The sequence below is a fragment of the Saccopteryx leptura genome, chromosome 1 (genome assembly GCF_036850995.1).
Source record: "Saccopteryx leptura isolate mSacLep1 chromosome 1, mSacLep1_pri_phased_curated, whole genome shotgun sequence".
NCBI lineage: Eukaryota > Metazoa > Chordata > Mammalia > Chiroptera > Emballonuridae > Saccopteryx > Saccopteryx leptura.
The window spans coordinates 264,870,354-264,888,322 of NC_089503.1; the positions used below are offsets into that span (position 1 = coordinate 264,870,354).

The 17,969-nt window shown below is 44.4% G+C and overlaps 1 protein-coding gene across 1 annotated transcript; it reads right to left on the bottom strand.

Annotated features, from left to right (window-relative positions):
• Positions 1-12,283: 12,283 nt before the first annotated feature.
• Positions 12,284-16,597, bottom strand: NKX3-1 (NK3 homeobox 1). Its single transcript, XM_066351824.1, has 2 exons — positions 16,233-16,597; positions 12,284-15,121 (listed from the first exon to the last, which is right to left on the bottom strand). Exons 1-2 carry the CDS (start codon positions 16,528-16,530, stop codon positions 14,703-14,705), a joined length of 717 nt encoding a protein of 238 aa, XP_066207921.1. The 5' UTR covers positions 16,531-16,597; the 3' UTR covers positions 12,284-14,702.
• Between the last annotated feature and the right edge of the window lie 1,372 nt (positions 16,598-17,969).

The window sequence follows — 17,969 nt, forward strand, 5'->3', positions numbered from 1 at the left end:
TTTCGTTTCTTTTCTTTTTATTAAGTGAGATGTGGGGATGCAGGGAGGCAGAGAGACAAACTCCTGTATGCACCCAACTGGGATCCACCTGGCAAGCCCACTAGGAGCTGATGCTCTGCCCATCTGGGACCGCTACTCCCTTGCTCAGAAGGGAGCTATTTCAGCACTTAAGGAGAGGCCATGGAGCTGTCCTCAGCACTGGGAGCCAAATTGCTTGAACCATTCAAGCCATGGCTGCAAGAGGGGGGAGAGATAGAAGGAGGAGGAGTAGAGAAGCAGATGATTGCTTCTCCTGTGTGCCCTGACTAGGATTCGAACCCTGGACTTCCCCACGCCGGGCGGACAGTTTACCACTGAACCAATCCACCAGGGCTGAGTTTTTGTTTTCTTTCTTATTAAGTTTTTTTTTTTTTCGTTATTTTTCTGAAGCCGGAAATGGGGAGAGACAGTCAGACAGACTCCCGCATGCGCCCGACCGGGATCCATCCACACCCACCAGGGGGCGACGCTCTGCCCACCAGGGGGCGATGCTCTGCCCCTCCGAGGAGTCGCTCTGTTGCGACCAGAGCCAGTCTAGCGCCTGGGGCAGAGGCCGAGGAGCCATCCCCAGCGCCCGGGCCATCTTTGCTCCAGTGGATCCTCAGCTGCGGGAGGGGAAGAGAGAGACAGAGAGGAAGGAGAGGGGGAGGGGTGGAGAAGCAGATGGGCACTTCTCCTGTGTGCCCTGGCCGGGAATCGAACCCGGGACTTCTGCACGCCAGGCCGACACTCTACCACTGAGCCAACCGGCCAGGGCCTTCTTTCTTATTAAGTTTTAAGAATTCTTTGTATATTTTGGATACAAGTCCTTTATCTGATATATGATGCCAATATTTTCTCCAAGACACTCACCTGACTTTTCATTCTTTTAACGGTGCCTTTCACAGGGCACACATTTTTAATTTTAATAAAATCTAACATCATTTTTTTTAATTTTATGGATTATTTTGGTGTTATATCCAAAATCTCATCTCAAACCCTAGATCACATAGATCTTCTGTGTTTTCTTCTAGAGGTTTATAGTATTGCATTTTATACTTAGGTCTATGATCAAGTTTATGTTAATTTTTGTGACAAGTGTAAGGTTTGTGCCTAGAGTCACTTATTTTATTTTTTGCTTATGAAAATCTGCTTCAGCCTCATTTGTTGAAAAGACTGTTTTTTCTCCAGTGAATTTTCTTTGCTGTTCTTTGTGAAAGATCAGTTGCCTATATTGTGTGGATCTATTGATATTTCTGGGCTCTCTATATTGTTCCTCTATTCTTTGCCAATGTCACACTGTCTTGATTATTTTTAACTTTATTGTAAGTCTTGCGGTCAGGTAGTGTCAGTCTTTCAACTTTGTCCTTGGTCAGTTTTGTGGTGGATACTTGGGGTCTTTTGCCTTCATATTGTGTTTCAAATTTCTTTGACTTATCAAGTACTTGCTCAGAGCCTTATGTAATCATAGGTTCTAAATTAATCATTCAGTGTTTGTCCCTGGGTACAGCCTAAACCATCCTAAGACTGCTGGAAAAAAATTTTTTTTTAAAGTTGCTTTAATATTTGCATCTGAAAGTTTTCAACATTAGGAATTTTACATGTGATACAAGTGGATTATTACTATTATTATTAAGCACCAGAATTCTTCTTTGGAAAAAATTGCCATTGTTTGGCAAAACACTTGAGCCAAAGCAGCAAAAATGTGAAATGTGCCCTGCTTGAAACAGTGAGAGGACTGTCTCTATTCCCAAGTGGGAGGATCCAGAGACAGGGACAGAAAGAGAAAAAAAAGAGTAATTATCAGAGGAAATGAGACTGGGATCTATATATAATGACCCAACCAGTAAACATTTCACAATTTAATATAAGAGAATTTTGACGTTGAGTTTGAAAACCTCCATTGGCTTTGGCATGGTCCTCACTTCCGTCTCTCACCCCCTCAACTCATTTTCAGTATAGTCTACTAAACGTGTGAGTGCTGTATGTGAAAGCTTTTCTTTTCTTTAGGAATTTGAGGAAGAACCTAAGTTTTTCTTCTGCAGTGAAGAACAGAGAAAGCACGAGAAGAAACAGAATGAAATGAATCTATTAGGAATTAGCAAGCATCTTGCTGAAGGTTTGGATATTGACGGGGCATGAATGAAGGTTTGAACTAATCTTATTTGGTTCTTGAGGGCCCAGGAGGCTCAGCTAAGCTAGCATATGCATTTCACATATGACAGAAAGGACTCCTTTATAATGTTCTACTACTCTAACGGCATTATTTTATTTGATTCTATTAACAGTCATGAAAAGCAAATCTTTTCTTTGGATTGCACAAATTTAACTCTACCTACATTGTGCTGGACATTGTGTCAAATTACTGGGAATCTGCTTGATTGACACCTTATATGCAAACTTAATTTTTACATTTAAATTTATTGAAATACACAGTAAAAGAAAGGGCCTGACAGCTTCAAAAATGGAAAAGAGATAAAAAACATAGACTGACAGCTGGAAGAAACCTTAGAGAAAACTTTACGGGTACGGAAGCTAAGGTATAAGGACATGAATAACTTTCCTAAGGTCACTTGACCTTTGAGCAGTAGATTTACTGGATCAATTTGAAGAGATGTCTTACTTTCCTTGTTAGGAGAATTTCTACTGTGGGCCACCTCCAGGGCAGTCCATGGAAAAGAACTTGGCCAGCTCAAGAATGTTTATGACTTTAGATTCTTTCTTTCTTTTATAAAAGAACACTGGAGAAAAAAAAATAAAGATCTACATGGTCATAAAACATTGTGTTTCAGCTTTTTGAGAATCTCTCCCTTTAGTCCACATTTTGGAGGACTTTAGTGGGAAAAACATTGGCAAAGAGCAAGGTGGTCTCCCAGGACTGGGGATAGTTAACTGAAACCAATCAATATATAGTTCATTTTTGTTTTCTGTATAAATAGTTGGCTTATCTGAAATAACCTTTTCCAAGAGCTAATAGCCATAAATTTCTGCAGCTGGACATGTTTAGAAATGCCTCCTGGCTATTTTTGTTGATTTATTTTGTCTGTGTTTGTGCAATCCAGCTTCAGGCATGGAAGCAAGCAGCACTGGTCACTAGACTTCCACCTGTAGTGATTTGTACTGAAGGGACATAGTCTCTCTCCTGTGGGAAAGACCCCATGTGGATTCCCATGGAGTTATAGGTCAGCCCAGGAGTAATTACCACAACTCAGAGAATCATACTTAATTCCTGCCTTCCTTTTTTTAAGTGAGATGAGGGGAGATAGTGAGATACATTCCCACAGGTGTCCCAACCTGGATCCACCTAGCAACCACATCTCGGGCCAATGCTTGAACCAATCGAAACACTGGCTGCGGGAGGGAAAGAGAGAGAGAAGGAGGAGAGGGAGGGGGAGAGAAACAGATGGCTGCATCTTCTGTGTGCCCTAACTGAGAATCAAACCTGGAATAGTCATATACCAGGCTGACACTCTATCTACTGAGCCAGCTGGTCAGGGTCCTTACTCAATTCTTTTTGTGGAACTTTAGGGTACACTTTCTCCTGTCTGTCTATCTATCTATCTATCTATCTATCTATCTATCTATCTATCTATCTATCTATCTATCTATCTATCTATCTATCTGTTGGCCTGTCTGTCGGTCTGTCTATCTACCTACCTACCTACCTACCTACCTACCTACCTACCTACCATATTTCCCCATGTATAAGATGCCCTATTTCCTGAAAAATTTGGGGTCTAAAAACTGGGTACGTCTTATACAGTGGTTGTAGATTTACTTGCATGTCCCGCTTTTTTGTGCTTGTTTTTGCACTCATTGTTGAAGACAGTGATTCGTCATCAGACACAGATGAGGACAAGCTAATGGATGGGAGTTTTTTATTTTATTTTATTTTTTTAATGGGGCGACATCAATAAATCAGGATACATATATTCAAAGATAACATGTCCAGGTTATCTTGTCGTTCAATTATGTTGCATACCCATCACCCAAAGTCAGATTGTCCTCTGTCACCTTCTATCTAGTTTTCTTTGTGCCCCTCCCCCTCCCCCTTTCCCTCTCCCTCTCCCCCTCCCCCTGTAACCACCACACTCTTATCAATGTCTCTTAGTCTCACTTTTATGTCCCACCTATGTATGGAATAATGCAGTTCCTGTTTTTTTCTGATTTACTTATTTCACTTCATATAATGTTATCAAGATCCCACCATTTTGCTGTAAATGATCCGATGTCATCATTTCTTATGGCTGAGTAGTATTCCATAGTGTATATGTGCCACATGTTCTTTATCCAGTCATCTATTGAAGGGCTTTTTGGTTGTTTCCATGTCTTGGCCACTGTGAACAATGCTGCAATGAACATGGGGCTGCATGTGTCTTTACGTATCAATGTTTCTGAGTTTTGGGGGTATGTACCCAGTAGAGGGATTGCTGGGTCTTACGGTAGTTCTATTTTCAGTTTTTTGAGGAACCACCATACTTTCTTCCATAATGGTTGTACTACTTTACATTCCCACCAACAGTGTATGAGGGTTCCTTTTACTTCACAGCCTCTCCAACATTTGCTATTACCTGTCTTGTTAATAATAGCTAATCTAACAGGTGTGAGGTGGTATCTCATTGCAGTTTTGATTTGCATTTCTCTAATAACTAAAGAAGATGAGCATCTTTTCATATATCTGTTGGCCATTTGTATTTCTTCCCGGGAGAAGTGTCTGTTCATGTCCTCTTCCCATTTTTTTATTGGATTGTTTGTTTGTTTGTTGTTGAGTTTTATGAGTTCTTTGTATATTTTGGATATTAGGCCCTTATCTGTGTTGTTGTTTGAAAATATCATTTCCCATTTAGTTGGCTGTCTGTTTATTTTGTTATCAGTTTCTCTTGCTGAGCAAAAACTTCTTAGTCTGATGTAGTCCCATTCATTAATTTTTGCCTTCACTTCTCTTGCCTTTGGAGTCAAATTCATAAAATGCTCTTTAAAATTTTTTTTTATTTATTCAATATAGAGAGGGGAGAGAGGGAGAGAGAGAGAGAGAGAGAGAGAGAGAGAGAGAGAGAGAGAGAGAGGAAGAAGGGGGAGGAGCAAGAAGCATCAACTCCCATATGTGCCTTGACCAGGCAAGCCCAGGGTTTTGAACCGGATGGAAGTTTTGACAGTGATGAGGAGTTGTATAAATTTTATGATGAATAAAACTTGAGTTTGATAACTTTATGTAATACATTTTTTCCCAAATTTTGGGCCCAAAATTAAGGTGAGTCTTATACATGGGAAAATATGGTATCTATCTATCATGTATCTATCTTTCTATCTATCACTTACAAGTCCAATAATATGGTGGTTTTATGTGTAGAGTATTAACTCATTGGAATATGAAAAATATTAAAATGCCACTATTATTTGCTATGTAGCTTCATGGAAAAGCTTATATGAAATGTGTTAAGTAACCTTTGCATATATTTCATTATAGTATGCAAATTTTATGTATATACCTGGATAAAGTTTAGACATTTTCTTGACAGTTCTTGATGACCTAATATATGCTGGATTTATCTCACTTAATTTTTAAAAAATGAGATGTTATTTCCTTCATTTAGAGATGAAGAATCTGAGTCTCAACAGGGTTAAATAACTTCCCCAAGGTCATACAGTCAATATAAAGGGACAACCAGGGCTACAGGTCAGTCCTAAAGCTGGAATCCCTGTGATTTTTATCATGCCATGTTGTGTTCAGAGAAAACTAAGCAATTATTGATTTAGGTAAAAGGTTTAGAGTGAAGAAATTTTTGGTTAAAAGTTAAATTAAAAAAATAAAGATATTTTTGTCCCCTTCATATTCACTGGATTACTAATTTCTGAGATGGAGAAAAGGAAACATGAATGGTACAATAGAGAAAGCTCATCACCCCTTTTGCTCCATGAACAATGCTGTTGCCTCTCTCTGGGCACCCATTTCCCAGGCAACACTATACATGTCTGAGGTCTAAAGTCAAAAAGTTTCCATGAAAAGAATGCAGTCATTTAATCCCTGCTTCTAAGACACAGCAATAAAGCAATCAACATGGACAGGACTAAACTTAGATGAAATTCAGAAATAGAATATGTTTTCTCTTCTTTCTAAGACTCCAGCTTCTTTCTTATGCCTTTCCCTATCTTTTACAGTGATTTGTTATTAGTAGCACAAGTTGTCTCTGAGGAAGTCAATAAACTAATTCATATTTGGTGATTAAGGATTCATCAAGTTTAATTTATTACTTTTTCCAGAAATATTTATATTTTAGCTGGAGATGGAGTTTTCAGGTTCAGGAATGGATCTGCAAGGATAGAATTTCATTTATCAATCAGCAGGTATCAATCATTAGATCTCCACTGCCTCTGAATTTTTTTGTTTCCCTGATGACTCAGAGATGAGACCTATAAGAGCTGATTCCATTCAGTTCACTACTCTGAGGATGAACTTCTCCATTGAGTAGAGGCATAGCTGAAACTCAGGGGAGTTGAGAGATCTGCCCTCTCCTTACAATTAGTAGGTGATTGACAGGTTGGAACCCAATACTTTTCTCTAGAATCACAGAACCAGAGGGCTGGCAAGGAACTTACCATTGCACCCGGCATATCCACTCTCCTCAGACCTCTTCATCAAATAGTTGTCACCTCCCAGTGACAGAGAACCCACGTCAGCCCAGTGATTTTTTCATACATTCCTGATCTTGGCTCTGTGTCATCTTGATTCCACCAAGGACAACCCAGAAAAAGTCTAAGCCTCTTCTCTGATCCCCTTGGCCCTGACTTCCTTTTTCCAGGTTAAATGATCTTAGTTTCTTCAACTCTTATTCATGTGACTGTTTCAAAGCCCTGGACCATCCCAATTATACTTTTCTGAAGTTGCTACCATGTACTTCAAAGTACAGTGCTCAGAACAAACCCTAGTAGTCCAGGTGAGGTCTGGGTTCATTCCTCCCCTCACTCAGTGCCAGACTTCTCTGAGCTCAGTGCAGAGTAGGGAGGGATATTGTCTCCATTGCTCAGGACAATACTCTTTTGGTTCTGCCAAAGACAAATTAGTGCTGGTGTTTAGGAGCTTATGGTCACCTAGCACCCTACCCACCATGGCCTCCTGTTGTAGCATGTGCCTCGTTTTCCTCCAAGCTGTTTCTCTGTGTGGGAAATTGGTCTTATTTGTGTGAAAACCTATCCTGCTACTCTGGGGCATGTGCTTGCCACAGGGTTTTGTAAAACATATTTGGGTTGTAAAGAAAACACCTTTCCTCAGATCCCGGTCCAGCTTTTGTTTCCTTATGATGCCAAAGTTGACATGCCCTCCATCTGTCTCCATAATAAAACCTAATCTCCAGGACATAAAGCCATCCCTCCACTCAGGGGTCAATCTGGAGCCGGCAAGAAGGGTAGTGAACTCACACATGCGCAGAGATGCTCCACAGGCCATGGAAAACTACCCGTCTGGTTTCTTCCCAGTCAGTCCCTACTCTTTGTTGTCCCTCCTCCCTTGCCCTGGCTCTTCACATGCTCTTCACTTGAACTGGCTCGCAGAAAAGAGAGGCAACAGTCCAGTAACAGGGCACACCATTTCAGTCACGGTTGAAAAGACATTTTTGGAGTAAAGATTCTGGAACTTCGGCATCTGTGCTGGTGGAGTCTTTCCTTCCCCACACCATCAGCCCTCATGCCAGTTCCTTTACCTTTCTCTCGTCCAAGAGCTCCTTCCAATGATATTTCTTGACATGATTTATACATTCATGGTGGGTCTTACTTACTCATTAATAAGATAAGGGCAAGCAGAAGCCCAGAGAGATCTTTTGTGGGTGTCACACTGGGAGCCCTGGGACCTTTGTCCCCAGCCTCCCTCATCAGTTCACCCTGCCAATTTGTACATCTCATGGAGGGAGAGAAGGAAGAAAAGTCTGCAAGCTCCTGTTAGTGGCTCGCTTGTCTAACTCAATTCAGAGGTCACTCACGCTGACATCTTCCTTATGTCAGCTTTTGTCACAGAAAGGAGTAAGAGCTTTCTGACTAGAGCACTGTTAAAGCTAAATAAGCACCCTCTTGTGGGCCCGTGGCCATGGCAATGCTAGTACCCATTCCACACCTTACTTTTCAAGGCATGAGACCTGCACATGTTAGCCTTTGGTGAGTCAGATCTTCCTTGAAGGGAAAAAAAATCATCAAGGATCTTAGTATAAACAAGCTCTCAGCATGGAGCGAGTGAGAGATTCCAAACTTTTCCATGAGAGGATGACATCTCCCCACCCCCCAAGTTTGTGTTATGAATATTCCCTGCTTTTTTCTCCATAAAAGAACTCAACAGAGCCAACTCATTTCCATCATTCTTGTTTTCAGAGGTTGTTTAAGTCAAATTTAAACTTTTCTGGCTTTGAGCTGGAGCTCTAAAGCCAACTCTGCATATATTTCATGCAAATTTTAGTCACAAACTGTGTTGTCACAGGCATATTCTTTCCCTCTCCTAGGAGCCACCCTCCACCTTATCCATCTCTGTACACACACTTAAAAAAAAAAAAAGTTGAATATTGCCGATTTGGCAGAAGGAAGTGTAAATGTTATGTCAGTGCTAAGACACTACTTAATCCTGATAGATGAGTTGTCAGGGAAGCGTGACGCTAATTGACAGATGCTAGATGACACCCGCCTTCCCAGCAGTGTGCAAGCAGGCTTTGTAGTTCCAGGATGTGTGAAAAGGACAGAGGAGTGATTGTGGTGATCTTTTCTTAGTCTACACAAATATCAAATCATCATGGTTACCCCTCACACTAGTACAATGTTATATGTCAGTCATATCTCAAATGAAACAAAACAAACAGACAAACAAACAAACAAAACCCCCTCAAAGACAAGAAAAGAACAATTGAGGATGAAGTCTTTAGTGTCTTCCACAAGCAGTCAGAGTTATATCGTCAGTCCTGATGGGCCGAGGTTGGAGATGGGTAATAATGACTTCTGGATTATCAGGTGTGCCACACACCCAGGTAGTGCTGTCCCTCTCAGCTCGGAGTGAGGATTACCTGGGAAGAGCTGGGCTTTCCAGGATTACAGAGGGCCTTTTGATGATGTCAGGAATTCCAAGAAGAGGAGGCTTGAGAAGAAAGGAAGAAAAGCTGAACACCTCTTCTCCATAGAAAGAACGAGCGTGCCCCACCCATGCGGCTGCTCCTCCCTTCCTGGCTACTCCAGGTAGCTCGCCCTTGTCCTGGCAGCTGAGAGGCTGAGTAGGCAAACCAGTTGGAAAGAGGCTAAGCAAGTGGTTTGTAATCTGAACATTAGTATTTAAAAAAATGCGGGTACTCGAACCCTACCTGCAGGGCCTTTGCTTGCTTTTGTTAAGACTTCCAGGATATTCCAACACACAGCAGAGGCTGACACCATGGGAGTGAGGGCCACCCTGCCAACGCATGAGACTGTGGGGACAGCTGGTGTTCAAGATTAGATGCTGCTGAACTCCAACAGAACAAAGTCAGCATTGTCTATGCACCACCACAGTTTCTAGGCTTTAAAAACCATCTATAAGTATCTCACAGCTATTCCTAGGAGTAAATGGGACCTTCCTCTGTATGTCACCCCATCACCTTCCCAGTGAGAGACATGCCCATCACTGGATTGGCTGGAAACCGGTGGAGACAAGAGGCCACACAGGGAAGCTAGCCTACAGATTTCCCTTAAACCCCACATCAGGCCCAGAACAGACTCAGGAAATAAGTCAAGGTCATATCTGAAGCCTACAGAGGCAAGAGGAGGACATGTATGGAAACTAGATTCCTCTTCTTTCCCTTGCCGACTTTTGATGGGTAGTCTGGAAAGGTTTGCGCGAGGGCCAAGTCTATGGCTAAACTAGGAGCTCTGTGCGTCCCAGAACTATTGCTCCTACCCCCTTTCTTGGGCAGTAAATAACTCTGGGCTTGGATAAACAAGCCCTGGTGACATATTCATGATGGTTACGGGAAGAGCCAAGCCTGGGTGCAGAACTTCGAGCTTGGAGCCTCTTTGGACCCTTCAGACTCAGATTTCCTTACTAAGAAGACTGGCGGTGACTATGGGCATGAGAGAGTGAACAAAGTCCTAAGAGTGACCAAGGAAAGGATCATATATGTTAGAGTGAATTCCATGGTGCTCCACTAAGCTCCCAACCCAGGGGAGCTGCATCCCACAGCTGCTGGGAGTTCTGATGCTATGGGCTCACAGCTGTGTCCTTCAGTGGCCAGGCCTCACCCTGACAAGAAGTACCCAACTTAAGGGGTTTGCTGCGTGAAGTGTTCTATTCAAGAAGGAGATGTATTTGTCTTGGCCAGATGGTTCAGTTGTAAGAGTGTTGTCCCAATGTGCCAAAGTTGCAGGTTTGATCCCAGGTCAGGGCACATGCAAGAATCAGCCAGTGAATGCGTAAGTAAGTGGAAAAACAAAGTGAGACATGCATGTTGTTAGGTAGTTTGACTTACTTGCTGTAAATAAAGGACAGAAGGGACTCACATCCAAAGCTCTTGTTTTTCTGAAGGAAGCCTTCACCATTGCTTATATATGCTATTTGGTTAGTTACATGTTTATTTCTTCTTGTAGTTGGCTGTTGGGTTAGGTCAAACTCATCCTTGGCAAAATACTACTACATGTTAACATTTAGCAAGAATAGCTTTAGTAAAAACTGCTCAAACCTTGAGACCCTTTTCCTAACAGAATGGCATTGCTGCAAGTTACTCCCACTTTCACTTTCGGGAGATGGCTGAGCCTGGGGTTGTAAGGGCTTCCCTTTCCTCAATCTGGGACACACTGGCTTTGGAGCTTCTTCAAGTATTGTGTGAGGCCTCTGTCACACCTGTGTTGGTGGGTCAGCGCCTTCTGCTCCTCAACACTGCAGTCCTCTCTTCCTCTTGGGCAGATCTCATGAGCTGAGCACACTCTCAATAAAGCATGTCCATGCCACTGTCCATCACAGCTAAGTGACTTTCTTGTCATGGCCTCTGTTCCCGCCAAGGTCAGCTTTAAGAGAAATGGTATTCACATCACCCTAGAAAAATGACTTGCTTTGTAGTTAGAAGGAAAACCCTTTTTTTCAGGTGTAAATCTCTGGCATCTATTTCCCTTCTGACAGCAATGGCCTCCCTAAACAGGTCTGAGGAGAGCCAACGGGACCACCATGATAAAACTACTGCAACTCGTGAAATTTGCACCCTTAGTAGCTTGAGAGACAGACTGCAAGGGGATTCCAAGGACCACAGACTTGTGGCCTGCTGGGGGGGGGGGGGGTGCTGCTGGGAGGAGGCCTAGTGGGACAGCAGACACAGGGAAAGTTGAAAGAGGGGCAAAGAAGAGGCAGCGAACTTTCTTTAGAGATGAGAGATTTTTGTTTAATTTCCTGGATTAGTTACTTTTAATGGCTTTTTAAAAATCCACACTGTTAATTTACTGCCAGAGCCTTTGTAATTTGAGCGCTCAGGGCCTTCACGGTGGGGGAGGAGGCAGGAGACAGGCAGAACTATCTCCCGCTGCGAACACGCTGCACAGCCCACCTGTGTGTACAATGTACTTACAGGGTTAGAGCAAACTTTGAAATGATGATGTGTTTTACCTCAAGGAAGTACCTTCTTCTTTAAGCTTCTATTTCCATGAAGGGGGGCCAGAAACCCAGCAATTCTCTCAGGTGATCAGGTGCATGAGACACCCTGCTTACGGGATTTAATGGAGATTTAAGTGCAGGCAGATAAAGGATGGGTTATTTATATATTTTATATTAAACCTATTTTCAATACTGTGACTTTGATTCAAAGGTGTTGCTTACAGGAGTGCTATCTGCCCTAAGTGAAGGTGACATTTTCAGGGAGATGCAGGTGCCGGGGGCCAAGGGAGCAGCTGCAGTGGGAAGGGTTGGTGGGACCCCACAGGGGAATTTTAAAAGGAAGTATTACTGTGGTCTATGTGTTCCTGTCAGGGTCTTCAAGAAATGTACGTAAACACCCAATGTTCTCTGCTTAAACAAAAGGCATTCTTGGGCTGGAGCAGGTGATTAACCAAAGACAGAAATTTCTTTCCCCTCCACATGACTGACCAGGAACAGGCCAGTGCATTTAAAAAAGAATGACCATTGTCTGCGTTGGCTATGCCACTGCTTTTGGCTATTTGTAGATTCGTTGTCAGGCAGGATGAGGGAGGGAGGACACGGTGACGAGAATTCCGTGAGCTCCATAACAGATGGTCTTTGAAAACAAAAAAACCACACACAATAATGTCTAATAAAGACATGGTCCTTTATTTAAAAAATACTCATGTTGCAAAAAATACATAGAAAAATAAAGTTTAGTTGGGGGTACTTTATTAAACTTCAAGTCACAGGCCTCGATATGTTATAGATTAGAGCAGAGTTTGTTATGCATGTGGAAAGCCCAAACTAATTTGTTAAACATGAGCCATCAGATAACAACATGCTGGCTGTTCAAATGTTCTACCAGTTCCAATGGGGGAATGGCGAGAGGGCTTCACAAACCAAATCATTTTAAACAAAGATTGTTTTTTTTTGGCAACATAATATATATCACAGTAAAATGTTTAATACTTGCAGAATTGCAGGCTGGAAGAATTAGATTGAGAAGGTGGAGAGAATAGCACTGAATGCTTTGTCTTACAAGACACGTGAAAGGAGACAGTGAGCTGGAGCTGGGCTGTGCTGCCTTCTCTGCTCCCTGTGTTGTCAGCGCACATGGCGTTGACAATATTTCATCGTGGAGCCTGAATGATAGAAACTGGTGCGAAACCGGCCAACTATCTATTAACTTCGGCAGTTTTGCCACCAACAGTAAATTGGCCCTTTTAATAGGAGAAAATTGAAAGGTTTCTCACTAAAAAGAATTAAGTGGTAGAATCAAGAGATTTCCAGGCCTCGGGATACCTCCTTAGTGACTGGCTTTCTTAATTCTGATGTCTCCCCTCCACCAGGTCACCTGAGATAATAGAATGAGAACAGAGGGTGGCCACATTTCTCCTTTATTCTCTTCTTGTTCTCTCTGAAGCCACAAGGTGACTCAGGTTGGGGACTCATTTTTTTTTTATATATATATAGGCATTAAACACAGTTCCTGAAGCATTTGAACAGTGTTTTGTTTGCTTGTTCTGTGATGGAAGTCACAATAATATTGTGTTTTGAAAATTGTTTATTTTTTATTAGCCACTTCCTGCGAAGTCCTCTCAAGCCCGTCAGCTTGATCAGGGTACTGGGCTCTGTAAGGCCCAGGCCGCCTTTTCTTCCGCACCCCTACCATGAGCCCTCAGTTTCCCCTGGACATGTGTCGGGGGTGGACCTTGCACTCTGTACTGTTTCCCTTGTGTGAAAGCCATTTCTCTCACTGCCTCTGCTTGCAGGGACCCCTAAGGGCTGTCAGATTTTGAACTGTAACAACAGCCACTGGCAAGTCCTATAAAAGCAGCAATGACCTTCTGGGGTTGTCAGATCTTTAAATAGAATTTGGGATTTAATGCTGTATATTTTTAAAAGAAACAAACAAAAAAGCAGGAGTTGTTAGATACCCCCCCCCCCAAAAAAAAAGCATGTCTTTTAACCAATTCAGAATCTGCCCTTCCCCTTCCTTTTTTTTTGTAACCCAGGAAAGATAAGTTTTTTGGGAAAAAAATAGACCAGATCTCAGGCTAAATAAGGAAGGCACATGTTAGGTATAGCCAGACTAAAAGTCTGGACTGAAAAGAAGCCATTCAATGGGTGACTGATGTGGAAAAGGAACAAAAAATATAAGAAGGCAGGCGCATAAAGAACTATGTGGCCTGTCACGACGTGGTGTGCAACACAGCCTGAAAATGCCAGGAACCTTCCCGTTCTAAATCCTCAGGCCCAGGGCAAAAGGTGCAGAGGAGGCTTAGGCTTTTTTTTCTTTTTTACCTTTTTGGTGATGTGATTGCAGTGCCCACAGCTGCCGTGTGGAGACTTCCCCTTTGGCTGCTGTTTGGGACACATGGAGATTCTTCTAGCTGGGCCCACTTCTTACAGTAGTGTTCTGTTTACCCAGCTTGTCTTAAACCCACAGGGACTGCTTCTTGGTCTCCTTGGGCCACCCTGCAAATACTTAAGCTGGCATGCTCTTTAAAAAGGTATAAGAAAAAGCTTATCTTTTCATCCTCCTACCCGTCTCCACAGGCCAAGCCAATGTGCGCTGAGCACGACAGGTTTCTTGCAAAATCCTCTCTCTTACAGGGACAGAAAGAAACCTTGGCTGTATTCCAAGGCCAATGAAGCTCTTGAACTTAAGTGCCATCCTCATCTGGGCTGCCTCTTCTTTCTCAGGCTAGCTGCTTCAGAGCCAGTGCTCTGTGACATCAGAGAGTAGAGTCATAGGAACGGCACCCTCAGAAGTGATGTGTACAGCTCACACAACAGCAGACACAGGGCGTAAGCAGCCCTTGACTTCACTCCTCCCCACTGCAACAGGACTCTAAAAGCAAGAATGATCTATGTTATGTGTTGGGGAAACTATTTGGATATTAAATTATTTACTTGTCCAGATCTCTCCTTGGCTGACCAGTGAAGAAGCTGGAATTTCCATGCAAACCTCCAACCGTTTTGGCCTGCATGCCCCTTGCTCCTCAGTCCTCCCTGGCCCTCGCGGAAAGAGAACCTGAGGAGTGCAGTTTCTGATCATGCATGGTTGTCATCTGAGCTGGCATTACCAGAAGGCTGGGCTCCAACCTCCCAGGCAGCACAGGTAGGGGTAGTGAGGGTAGCTGCTGTACATGGGGAGGAGGGAGGCTCGGGAGAGGCCCTCCTCCGTCAGGGCTGGCAAGGGGGAGTGCTTCTCCAGGACACCCAGGTCCGAGGTGAGCTGCTTTCGCTTGGTTTTATAGCGTCTGTTCTGGAACCATATTTTCACTTGCGTCTCCGTGAGCTTGAGGTTCTTGGCCAGGTGAGCCCTTTCAGGGGCTGACAGATACTTCTGGTGGCTGAACTTCCTCTCTAACTCGATGACCTGTGTGTGGGAGAAGGCCGCCCGAGATCGCTTCTGTGGCTGTTTGGGGGCTTGGGGAAGGTTTGGTGAGGTGCCTAAGGCGTTGTCACAGTCCAACAGATAAGCCTCCTTGTGCCTATCTGGAAACAAGAGGGGAAAAGAAGGGATGGGAAGGGAAAAGTTACATGTTAGCAGGGAGGAGGGCAGAATTCAATCCAGCCTTATCTCTGCAGTGAGTGAACAAACAGCCCAATGTCATCTTGGATACATTTCACTTTTTTCACATGACTAAGGAGCTCCCCTGAGTGGGGAGAGAGTGCATATGTATACTATGTATTAGTTTTCTAATAGCCATCAAGAACCCAAAGTAAGAGGCCGTTAGTGGTAAAAACTTCCTGCCATCTCGTCCAGTAGAACTAAGTACGGATTCTGGATATATGTAGAAGAGCAGTGGGAGAAAGGAGGCAGGAAGACACCAAAAAATAAGATACCTTGTGAAGGACCTAAAGGCATGGGATATTAACATCCCCACAGCAGGAGAGGGCTTGTGCGATAGGAGAGGCTATGAGGGCTAAAGGCAAGCACCTTCTCTGGCTTTAATCTCCCTTTTTTCTAAAAGAGGCGATGCATTAGGGTGTCTCATAAGGAGTGATGGGAAAGAAAATAATTTTACTTTAATGTTCCAACGGTGTTGTATGTCTTGAAGACCAGAGGAAACTCCCAAATTTACTGTTTTATTATTACTTTGATTTGGAAGCAAAGGGGGGTCTTTGCTGGGCAAATCCTATTTATTCATATTAGTAAGTAATTATCAGTTATTTGTGATACATTAGTTACTGTAATTGTCAAAAGGTAACACGGAGCTGGTACCGATCAAGAGCCGCAGGGTGGCTGGCAGCCGGGGTCCCGGTTTCACCTGGGATTCGGGGGACGGTGGGTGCTGCGTGCACTCCGGGTTTTGAGCCCAGGGTGCGGGGAGCCCGCGGAGCCTGGAGCAGCGCGCGGGCGAGTCCGGCCGATGTGTGCATCCTGCGCCGCCTGGACACCGGGGCTCAGGGTTCCTCTCTGAGGCGCACCCGGGCGGAAGGCAGTGAGGCCCCTCCGCCTGGAGCTGCGGGCCCGCATCCCTGCAGCTGGAGCTCTGGGAAGGGCGCCCCGGACCCGCCTTACACTCGCGCAGCCTGCAGGCCGGTTCGCAACCTACAGGACCCCGCCCGGCCCAGCCCGGCCTCCCGGGCCTCGCGGGTTTACCTGGCTCGGTCTCCGCCCGCGACTCGGCCTCCCCGGGCGCGGCGCCGGCCCAAGGGCTCGGCTCGTCACCCTGAGCACCAGCGCCGCCTCTTCCCCCCGGGGGCTCCGGCTCTGCAGGTCGTCGTGCGCCCCGCGGGTGAGGGGACGGAGGCGAGGGCCGGAGGTGCGGGCTGCCGCCGTGGCCGCCGCGCTGCGCCGTGCGGTCCCTCAGGATGTCCTGGATGAGGAAGGAGGTGAGCGGCTTGGTACGCGTGGCCGCCCCCTCCTCCCTGGGCTGGGGCTCGGGAGCCCGGAGCATCCCGTCGGTTCCGCGAGCGCGCTCGGGCGCCCGGGCTAGGGACACCCGTAGCTGCGCCTGCGGCAGCCACTCCACTTTCACTTTCCGCCGCCCGCGCGCGCTTATAACCCTGGGGGCGCGCGCCGCGCCGCCTTCCCATTGGCCGCGGGAACCTGGACCGCGCTGCCGATTGGTCGTCCTGTGCTCCAGGTGATGGGGAGGAAAAGGGTTGCCCTTCGCACGGTCTCAGTCCCTTCTCCCTCTCGGTTCCTTTATAAATCCCTTCTTCGTGTCCTTCCTGGCTGGCCTCTTCCGCTCTGCCTCGTTTTCCCAGGCTGAGAGCGAAAAGCCAAAGTGGGTCTCCTTCGCCTCAACCCACAATAAAATGTTTGGATGATTCCGGGAATAATGATGCAGAAGAGAAAAACTCCATTTAGTTCTTATGGATTGGTAAAAGCACCTTTACTCACAAAGAGAGAGGTAGGACTGTTACCACCCTCTCAGTTTACAGGAGAGAGTTCTGGGTGCCTCGAGACAAGGAGAGCTTGGTAGCAAAGCCGATCTACTCAGGCTCTAAAAGAGACATCGCAACTAACTGCAGCTCCGGACCCTGGGATGGAGTCCGTGCTGGGCATTATTGGGGTCACTCATAAAAGTGGAATAGGAATGATGGATTTAACGTATTGAATCAATGTTAAATTTACTGAAGTTGATAATACCACTGTGAGTGTATAAACAAATATTTTTAGGAAATGAATACTAAAGTATTCAGGGACAAAATCACACGATATACGTAATTTACCCTCAAATGGTTCAGAAACAATGCTTCAGATGGATCCATTCTATGTGATAAAGTGAATGGGTTCACATATTAACAATTGGTGAATCTGGTATGCAGGTGTTCTTTTGAACAATTTTCATTTAGGCAACTTTTCTGAAGTCTTGACCTATGGCACCTTGCATTTGACTGTAGCCTTTTCAAAATGATAGTATGTTGTGTGTTTGGGGAGAAGAGATAGGAAGTAGGTTATTGTGGATGAAGCAACTGTCAAAGAGAACCACCCTCTGCAATGGGAAGGTCTTGGGCAAGCATGGCTTTCTTCTCTCATTTTTGCATTTCAAAAAAAATTAAACATTTTTTATAGATTCACGGGGATGTGCAAAATTAGTCACCTCAGCTTCCCCCATTGATGACATATTGTATCACTGCAATACAACATAAAAACCAGGAAGCTGGCAACAGCCCATCACTGCTAACTATACTACAGATGTTAGTTTAAAATCACTTTGATACCTGCATTTTTTAAAAAAGATTTTTTAAAAGACAAGGTGCAGACTATTGCAAAATAATACTATTCATTCATTGATGTGCATGTATGGCCATATGCATTCTTATCAGATGTGTAGATTCTTGTAATGCCACAATCAAGACACAGAGTTGTCCTAACAGCACAAAAGAA

Excerpts from the sequence above, each read along its gene's own strand:
- NKX3-1 (XM_066351824.1), bottom strand. The coding sequence starts at position 16,530 with ATGCTCCGGGCTCCCGAGCCCCAGCCCAGGGAGGAGGGGGCGGCCACG. Across the intron at positions 15,122-16,232 it reads GCGGGCGGAGACCGAGCCAG|ATAGGCACAAGGAGGCTTAT; the intron begins GTAAACCCGCGA and ends TCTTGTTTCCAG.